Source organism: Hippocampus zosterae, chromosome 16 (genome assembly GCF_025434085.1).
Source record: "Hippocampus zosterae strain Florida chromosome 16, ASM2543408v3, whole genome shotgun sequence".
Classification (NCBI taxonomy): domain Eukaryota; kingdom Metazoa; phylum Chordata; class Actinopteri; order Syngnathiformes; family Syngnathidae; genus Hippocampus; species Hippocampus zosterae.
In genome coordinates, this window is record NC_067466.1 from 13,813,820 (window position 1) to 13,823,618 (window position 9,799).

The following is a 9,799-nucleotide window of genomic DNA, read 5'->3' on the forward strand; positions in this document are numbered from 1 at the left end:
TCGAAATAGTTGTTTCAACGACTTTTTTTAATTCTGTCCTTACGAAAGACAGTAACAATCCATTTCAAATGTTGCTATCAGAGAGCTATCAATCGAGTAGCGTATTCAATATTGTGGTTGTATGAAATATTCTTTCAACACCGTGTATGTGACATCTCACGTTGCTACATGGCGGTCATAAGATATGATTGAGGACAGTTCTGCAAGCTGTGACGACAATAAAGACGGATAAACAAAAGGTTCGACCCAAATCCGTCCCATTTACATGTGTCCAAGTCATTCCTGTGAATTCAAGAGGTGGTGCTGCAATTACACAACATAACCAGGAGAGGACGCCACAAACCAGCGATGGCGTGAAGTGCGTGGTGACGTCACGGGAAGGAGCGTACAGCGCCTGCCTGCCTACTGGTGCGTGAGTCGCTCTCTGTGCCACGACTCGCCGTCGCTGGTCCATGTTGGGAGGTGTGTTCCAGCAGACGTACGTGTCCGACCAAGCGATCCCCGAGCGAGAGGCCCTCATGTGGGGCTTGTCCCGTCAGCTCGTCCGCCGCACGCCGTCGATGCATTGAGGCCTTACGAACTGGTAAGAAGAGACAGCACGGGGGGAAATGCGCTTGATTGCAGTGCCAATGCAATTAATCTGCGCCGCGGCCTTTAAGAAAGCGTCCTAATGTGCACTCTGGCATGTCAGGCTTTGGAGAGTTCACCCACGACCAATCCACGTTCGTGTGGCACGTCTGAAGCCCACGCGGATGCAGCATACCCGCGTGGTGTTTATAACAAACTTTGCTGCCAAAGTCGTCGTGGGTGTGACACACGTGTGAGGGGACGTTGCTGATATAATAAGTCGAAAATCGACGAAAATATGAAAACGGCACCAATAGATCGAAATTACTCGATTTCTCTTTTTTTTTTTTTTTTGCTGGGGAGGGGCACCCCACTCCCACGCAAAAATTCGGGTGCGCGTTATGTTTTCTGCTTTGTCATTGGAATGGGTATTTTGAACCAAGTCAACTCAATTAAATGTCCTAAAAAGTGCAGCATAAAGATTAAGTTTTGAAAAAAAATGTTGCTCACTAAAAATGTCGAACTACGGTCAGTTTTGCTTTTCTTAACCATATGGACTGAAAGGTTGAGATGATCCGTTTTAGGCATTTTTAGGCACATTAAACGAGTATACCACTCGTCTAATGTGGTATACACAAACCTTTGTGAAGTCAGCAGAGTTGATCTACTTGCAACAAAGCAGAGACGTCATCTGTCTATTAATACAAGTCTGTGTGGATCGCAATAATAAATCAAAAAATAAGAATGACCTAATGGGAAAAAAAGAGATAGGAATTTAAGTTTTGTTCCTTTTGATCAACAATATACAATGTTATTTGTAATGCATAAACTGTTCCTGAATACCGTTTATTTTTCATTCTGACCAATACACACACTTTTATTTTTTCATTCCTGCCAAATGTTTAATCCCAATATAATCCCATTTTCAATTGAGCATGTTTACATTAAAAATGAAGTTTTCTTTGCATTAGTCACTATAGCATGTGGTTGAACTGTGTGTTTAATTTTAAATGTTGTTATGGGACATGCTGAGAATGCTTACGAATGTCGTTTTAGTATTATTCATTGCGCTTTTTTTATTTGGCAAGCCTTTTTAATCACTTAACGGACAAGACACTAGCATACAAAATTGCAAATGAAGACTCAAATTCTAACCCATTCATACAAAATTGTTGAGGGGGAAAAAAAGTCTAATTTTTTTAAAGAGTACATGTTATATATATTTTGTTTCTTTTGTAAATATCACGATGAGGCTGGCCTGTAAGCAATTTAATTTGGCCAGTGAAATCAACTTCTTGTCCAACGCAAAATGTTTCACGAAAAAATAAAAGAAAGAAAGCATGCCTTCATGACAGGATTAATGTACACTCCGGCCTGTCGATGATGCTCCGGGCGGGGCGGCCACTGTTCCTTAAGATTGGACAAATCCATTCGCACGTACATAAACGCTGTCATGGAAGATGGAAGGAAAAAAACATTTCGATCATACAATGATAGTTGAAAAAAAGAAACGACCGTAGCTTCAATTTCCCTCATAAGTCTGGCCTGTCGACGATTGCTTTTTTTTTTTTTTTTTATGGGGCGGGGGGCGTCACTTAACAATGCGCGTACTCATAATACCAATTTAAAAAGAGTAACTAGACAGAGAATTTATAAAGTGGATCCACGCTCCAAATAATTGGTGATACATTCACAATGCTGATACAATGTTTTAAATGCAAACAGAAAATGCCGGATCAATACTGTAACTCGGGAGGCAAATACTAACCCCCAGTGTGAGGAAGAAAAAACGTTATTCGTTAAAATGAAATTAACTGGATTTTTTTTGTACAACCCACAATATGATATCAGAGGCTTGCCTTCTTTGACGCTATGCGAATGAATACGTATTCCACTGAAGATATTTTTTATGCATCCTTGCAATAAGGATACATTTGTCAGTCTGAAAATAAACACAAATAGGTCATGGGTATACATCAAATTAGACTGAAAATAAACCGACGTGCATATTTAAAATCGCTAAAATTTTACTTACGTCTTTTGAGCATTTAGCATTCCCGCTCGTGTCATTTTTAACCGACTGTCACAATATCAACACATAAAGAAAAGATCGGTGTGTGTGCGTGCTTGCTTTGCTCAGCCACGTTAAAATAAAATCACAGGTGTTGAGTTAGTTGTGTTTCTTGATTTATTTATTTTTTTAAAGCTCAAAAACTGACTGGCAATTGTGCTACTCGGTTAATGTTACCCATATCATTTGAAAAGTGCTTTAGGATGAATAATTTCGGATTTTCAAATGGTCCCATTCCCCGATAAATCACCAAATCGGGGCCCTTCAAGTCCCAAGTGTGTCTCGCGCCAGTCAGTTTCCAGTTGATTGAAGAATAATCAATGTTAAGTAAAATAATTTTGTAGCTATTCATCGGAGTCCAATGTTTATTTTTTAACTTTAATTTGTACCTGTGAACGATTATTGTGGTTATGTTTTACGGTAGACAGGTTGTTACAAGATGATAAACGTTTTTAACTACAGTTGTCCTGAAATTAAGAGCCCCGTCGCAATATCTCAAAAACGCGTTTTAATTTATTTGAATTCGTATTCATGAACAGTTATCGTGGTTACGATTTTATTTCACAGGTCATTCAATATTGTTAGCCTCAGAGCATTTTTGCCAAAGTCATTTTTACCGGACTGTCACAATAGCAACGTAAACGGCAAATGTTCAGAGTTGTGTATTTTCTTTGTCTCTCTGTCTTACAGGTCGGCGAAATCAGCAAAGACTGATCGAGAACCCTGGATTTTTTTTGGGGGGGGGGTGCATAATTTGTTGTTGTTGCTGTAGTGTTTTATTTACCAAAAAGGGTCAGATATGACAGGATATTATGGAAACGAAATAGCATTTTAGGAACACTGTCGGTATCCATAACTTTATTTTCCATGCGGCCTGAAATACATTTGACCCCAAAACAAATAGGTGAAGAACCAATGAATGAAATGCGTGTTTGTTAGTTTTTTCTCCCCCTTTGAAGAGGCCAGGCCGCGTGCACTTGCAAGACTTCCTCTGTGAGTCCACGTCGCGCTGCTCACACACTAAAAAGAAACACACGTAGAACTAACGTCACATTCACAAGACACTTCTGCAAGAGCACTTCGTCTCTAAGATGAAAAGGTGCGTGCATTTGCCACGGAATCACTCGCGGCGACAGACGTTCAACGCGCCTTGGTGTGTGTGGCAGGAATTTTAGCTTGCTGAGTGGCAAACTAAGGTAGGATGTTCGGTCTAATTTCTCGCTTTTACGTAACTTATGTCGCTCCGTGCGGTTACTGCACTGTCATCTGTGCGTTCTGACATAGCTGGGGAAGCTCCGTCGCTTGGATTTGTTAAGCAGGATTTAGCCACTTTGTAGCTAAGGTCAGTGGTAAACAATGAATTTTCCCGACAAATGTCAGCAATTTTAAGCATTCCGCACTTGTAGCGCGGAGGTAGTAGGCGTAATTCACCTCGTTCATGGTTAGCCATAGATGGAGCCGTCGGTTGAAAAGCGTCTGTTAAATCACTCGACACGGTGGCAACTCGAGGATATAATTTGACAGCAGCATCAAGACAACGCTCATTAAATGCGAGTACAAGTTGACACTTACAGTTAATGTGTGCCGTAGCCATCTTTAAAGTTCCACTCTGGAGTATGTCAGCTGACATTTCAGTGGCTAACGCTAACGGAGAGCGTTGTTGTAAATAGAGTTAGCTGGCGGCGCAGACTCATACGTAAACGTCACTGCCATGTTGAAGGTGACATTCTTTTAGTGCTTGTAGACGTACTAAAGAATTAAATATTTTGGCTTGAGGTCGCACCACCAGATACAGGCCTACCACAGAAGGTGTGATCGCACGGATGTGATTGCAAGACTGCCTGATAACTGAGACTGAATTCATCATCTCTGACTTTGTGAAATGACTTGTAAGGTATCTTTACTGTGACATTTCTGCTGTCAGTGAAAGCTCATGCTGTTGCCACCCAAAGTATGTGTACCATCATGGTGAAATGTCTTATAAATACGAAAAATGCTCACTAGTAAGACAATTCAGCGGGCTTGTAGAACAAAGACATCCGAGTAACAAGGTTACTTAAAATTGTTCTCGGTTAATTCTAGTGAATATATTTGCAATGTATGATGACAGGTAGAACATTTAAATGCTCTTCCACTGTTTACAGAAGGTAAATAATCAATTGGTGAATCCACTTGTGGCATTATTGTTCAGTGTTGTCCTGTTAGAAATCTTCAAAGGTAATATTATGTGCCTTAGCTTAATAAAGGTTGTAAAAGCTGCAAGTCCTGAACCCGAGTTGTAGTAGGTGCACTGAAAAGTCCCGCTCGTTGTAAAAGCTGCAAGTCCTGAACCCGAGTTGTAGTAGGTGCACTGAAAAGTCCTGCTCGTGAGGCCGGACAGCGTAATACATTAACCTCAAGGTAGACATCAGGGATATTGAATGGGGATGCTCAAACGGTTTTCCATACTTCAGTCAATTGGCTTGTATTATTTTCTGGGCTTCAGCATGCGCACTCCACACCTCCTGTGTGGAGTGTGCTTGTTCTCCCTGTGCTGTGTGGATTTTCTTCAGGTACTCTGCCTGCACATTCACAAAAACATGCATTTGTGGTTTGTTGAACATTCTAAGTTGTCCCCAAGTGTGAATGTGAGGTTGACCATCTCTTGTCCAATAATAACTGGGATAGACTGCAGATAACCACGAATGAGTGAGGATGGAAATCGACGCCGCCACATTAAAGATGGCCGTCGCGCTTTCACATCCCAGCAACAAACAAACCAGCGCTCGGCGGCCACTGTGTATAGTAAAATTGACGTCTCCGAACGCTAATCTCTCTCTCTCCCACTCTCCCTCTCTTGTGTACCTCACGACAGATCTCGCGAGAGCAGCGTCGCTGACTGTGACTGGTCGAGTGTTTGCGGTTTCGACTGAGGGAGAAGGCAGGCAGGCAGCCAGCATCATGGCGGACAGAGACAGTGGAAGTGAGCAGGGAGGAGCAGCAACGGGCCCAGGCTTCGGTTCCATGCACTCGGCAGCGGGAGGGGCGGGCTCGGCTTCCGGCCTCCAGCACGAGACTCAGGAGCTGGCGTCCAAGCGGGTTGACATCCAAAACAAACGCTTCTATTTGGACGTAAAGCAGAACGCCAAAGGCCGCTTCTTGAAGATAGCCGAAGTCGGGGCCGGTGGCAACAAGAGCCGCCTCACTCTTTCCATGTCCGTGGCAGTCGAGTTCCGCGACTACTTGGGGGACTTCATCGAGCACTACGCCCAGCTAGGTCCCAGCAATCCGGGCATGGTGCAGGACGAGCCGCGGCGGGCGCTGAAGAGCGAGTTCATGGTGCGGGAGAATCGGAAGTACTACATGGATCTAAAGGAGAACCAGAGGGGACGGTTCTTGAGGGTCCGGCAGACCGTCAACCGGGGACCAGGCTTGGGGTCCACGCAGGGCCAGACCATCGCGCTGCCGGCCCAAGGACTTATCGAGTTTCGCGACGCTTTGGCCAAACTTATTGACGATTACGGTGTGGAGGAAGAGCCCGCGGAGCTGCCCGAAGGCTCGTCATTGACTGTGGACAACAAGCGCTTCTTCTTCGACGTGGGCTCCAACAAGTACGGCGTGTTCATGCGGGTAAGCGACGTGAAGCCGACGTACCGCAACTCGATCACGGTGCCCTACAAAGTGTGGTCCAAGTTCGGGAACACGTTCTGTAAATACGCCGACGAGATGAAGAAGATCCAGGAGAAGCAGCGGGAGAAGCGAGCGTGCGACCTGGAGGAGGAGGAGGAGGAGGAGGAAGAGGAGGAGGAGGAGGTACAGGCGGACGATGGGGACGAGGATTGAGATCGTCATGAAAACAACAAAAAAAGCTAACATCAACTCTACTGTATAGAAGAAAGAAATCTAACTGTAACGGTTTAACTCCAAGGGAACATCACCCACAATATAAGAACCCACCACAAGCTGACAGTTCTGACATGTTGTCACTCATCGCTGGATGTTAGCCCACTCTTATCCACCATTAATACAGTAACTGGCTGCTAAACAAAAGTAATAACATGTATGAACATTGTTTCCTACTTGACAAACAATATGGAGTCTTTATTTCCCTTATTAACAGAGTAAAGCAACTTTTTGTACCACTGAAAGCTAAAAACAAACAAAAAAAAGTGTTTGCAATGTTGGGATCAGAGAGCAAGCATTTCCTTTTCATGTAAGCTAATAACTTCAGCACAAGTGAGATCTTTTTTTTTTTTTCAAAACCAAAATTCAGAAGGTTTGTAAAACAAACAAACAAAAAAAGGGTCACGTGTAATCACCATCCTGTGTACCTGTGACCAGAAATGTGTTTACACACAAATGAGGGCTAGGCCTGCTTTGGAAACTGGTTGGATGTCATGCGGTTTTTCAAAAGGAACATGCGCTGTCTCGCTCTCTCTCGTGCAATATGCATTGCATCAAAATCAAATCAATACTGGTCAGTGGTTCTTCACATGTTGACAGAGGCATTCGAAGAAGCCGATCTTATCAGTTGAAATTGTTGCCATGCAAATGGTTTTATGAGACCGCCGTTGTGTGTTGTCGTCAATGCGATGTGTCGGGTTGAAAGGTACTCAATGCATAGTAATGAAATAACATGTAGCAAATGCAGAGAAATGAACAATTGGCCGCAACGTCAAAATGTCTCAATGGTGCCAATTAGGTGTGCTGTCGCTGCATGTTTTGTTTGCACTTAAAAAAGTCAATTGCGTTGTTCTCCCGAAATAATTGTCTCGAGGGCCCTTCCATATTTTGTCCGTATTGCACGAAAGTTCAACTCTTTAAGGACTGAGTGAGCTCCATCCAAAAGCTTGACGATGTTGTACCATCACACTCCCCGGGGAGCCCTTAAGTGAGTGGGGTGGAGGGGCACGCCTGGCTTAAGGGTGCAGTTCTGTGTCCGCATGCGCTCTACCTGATGGGGGTTAGTTCCGGTTCTGTGAAGTCTTGGACAAAGCTTTTTTTTTCCCCCTAAGTATCCCCATTCATTGCCAATTGACTCTCGGGGTGCTTTTTCGTGAAACTGCAGTTAGTTGTTCGACTTTCAAGTTGAGGATGATGCGAAACAGGCCAAAGTCCAAGCTGATAAAATGTCACCAGTGGCTGAAGCTGCCGCTGATTGGAACTTGATTAGTTTTGTTTTTGTGAATCTTGCTATAGATAAGCCGAGTTGAGCAACGGCTAACCTAATAAACGCGGATGGCTTCACATCTGTCTGAACAGAAAAAAAGTATGAGTGAATCTTGGGACATTCATTCATTCATCTTCCGAGCCGCTTGATCCTCACTAGGGTCGCGGGGGGTGCTGGAGCCTATCCCAGCTGTATCCGGGCAGTAGGCGGGGGACACCCTGAATCGGTTGCCAGCCAATCGCAGGGCACAAAGAAACGAACAACCATTCGCACTCACACTCGCACCTAGGGACAATTTAGAGTGTTCAATCAGCCTGCCACGCATGTTTTTGGAATGTGGGAGGAAACCGGAGCACCCGGAGAAAACCCACGCAGGCCCGGGGAGAACATGCAAACTCCACACAGGGAGGCCGGAGCTGGAATCGAACCCGGTACCTCTGCACTGTGAAGCCGACGTGCTAACCACTGGACTACCGGGCCGCCGAATCTTGGGACATTTATTTAAAATTATTAAATAACTTCAATTGGTATCTACAAACGCAGATAAATGTTAGATTTTTTTTGGTTATGCTATCTGCAGTATTTGTGTTTACTAATGTTTCACTTCACTTCAGCTAGCCCACATCTTCCTGGGGGGGGGTGATGATATACTCGGGCTGCCACAAGGAAAAAAAAAAAAAAAAAGACTGGCTCTTGTCCGGTTCTGTCGCATCTCATAGATGTGTGATAGCAGTTTTATAAACTCTTTGCCAGTCACGTTAAGAGAAACTGGCAACAATCAGATCTAGTTACCTCAGCATTGAGTTCAGTGTTTGCTTCCGTGATGTTTAGATTTGACTGGAAACCAGCAAACTAGACTGTCCTTGACCAGACTGTCCTTGACCACCTACATATGGTAAAAGCTTACTAGAGAGCGTCCTCTTCAGCATATAAAACAACCTGGTGCCTTACACACTCCGCATGCTTACACGCTGGCCTGGTGCTTTGGATCGCAAGTTTGGCTTCTTTTCGATGACCGTTTTTCTTCCTTTTTTTTTTTTTGTGTCTCGGCCCAGACTCGTGGTGCTAAAACAAGGCATTGTCCTTCCTTCCTTCCTTAACCCTTCATCGCCGCTTCACACTTATTCCCGCCGCTTAACACTATTCCCCAGCCATCCAGGTATCGGCCTACATGTAAACATGGAAGGGGGCGGGGGGGTTCACCTTGATGCAAGACGATGCAGAGGAGTTAGCACCAAGCACATATAGTAGGAAGAGCAGTAGACTGAAAGGATTGAAAATAGTTGTTGACAAGCCTCCATCGCCGCCCCTCCCCTTTCACCCGCCTGGCTTTTAGGTAGTCATGTATGTTGCCCATAGCTTAGTTGACAGGGAGCAGCACGCATTTTTTTGTTTTTATCTTCTCAGCGTTATTCTGGAATGTTTTCGCCCACAAAAAAGTATATATTTTTTATGTGCAACATTTCATGACTGTGCAATATCGTATGTGCCAATTGTGGCAAAATATGTATATCAATTAAAATATATAATTACTATTTGAAAAGATGTGGCTGAATTCCATGTTTTATTCCAGTGAGGGAGTTGTAACCCGCTATTTGCACTTAAAAAAAAAAACTCCATCCTGGAGGGGAATGGAGGTCAAAGAAGGTCATAACAGCCACTTGGTCTTTGCAGTTGGCGATAAAATCAACAAACGCCGCTGCCAGAATGGCAACAAGCATTGAAGGAACCAAAAAGAAAAAGGGTGAATGAAAAACAAAATTGTTAACTGAAAATCTCAATTTTAGCTTTAAGCTAAGACAAGGTGCTTGAGTCCAGTCTTCATTTCAAGTTTGGTGAACTGTCTTCAGTGGTTGTTGTGTGTGGCACTTTGCTTTCCCATGTAGGTTGTAAAACACCCCAATACTTATATCTCGAGAATGTCATTATCTATTTCATTTCAACTTTGTTTTGATACATGAAATATAGTGTATGTATATTTGACAACATTTTGAGTTTAATTTTGCCCGATA

At 43.7% G+C, this 9,799-nt stretch overlaps 1 protein-coding gene and 1 long non-coding RNA gene across 4 annotated transcripts; one reads left to right on the forward strand and one right to left on the reverse strand.

Moving 5' to 3' along the window:
* The first annotated feature begins 298 nt into the window (after window positions 1–298).
* Window positions 299–9,433, forward strand: puraa (purine-rich element binding protein Aa). 3 transcript variants are annotated; one of them, XM_052046325.1, is made up of 2 exons: window positions 299–583; window positions 5,493–9,433. In XM_052046325.1, the coding sequence occupies exon 2, from the start codon at window positions 5,579–5,581 to the stop codon at window positions 6,458–6,460; it is 882 nt and encodes a 293-aa protein (XP_051902285.1). In that variant the 5' UTR covers window positions 299–583; window positions 5,493–5,578; the 3' UTR covers window positions 6,461–9,433. The 3 variants fall into 3 exon arrangements, with proteins under 3 accessions (XP_051902285.1, XP_051902284.1, XP_051902286.1); XM_052046324.1 differs by lacking the exon at window positions 299–583 and adding an exon at window positions 3,658–3,834; XM_052046326.1 differs by lacking the exon at window positions 299–583 and adding an exon at window positions 3,898–3,980.
* On the reverse strand, window positions 3,480–5,462 carry LOC127587857 (uncharacterized). The gene is made up of 2 exons (XR_007958890.1): window positions 4,070–5,462; window positions 3,480–3,658 (listed from the first exon to the last, which is right to left on the reverse strand). It is a non-coding gene; the product is annotated as an uncharacterized LOC127587857 (long non-coding RNA).
* Window positions 9,434–9,799: the final 366 nt, after the last annotated feature.

Bases quoted from the DNA above. Each gene is read 5' to 3' on its own strand.
- puraa (XM_052046325.1), top strand. From the start codon at position 5,579: ATGGCGGACAGAGACAGTGGAAGTGAGCAGGGAGGAGCAGCAACGGGC.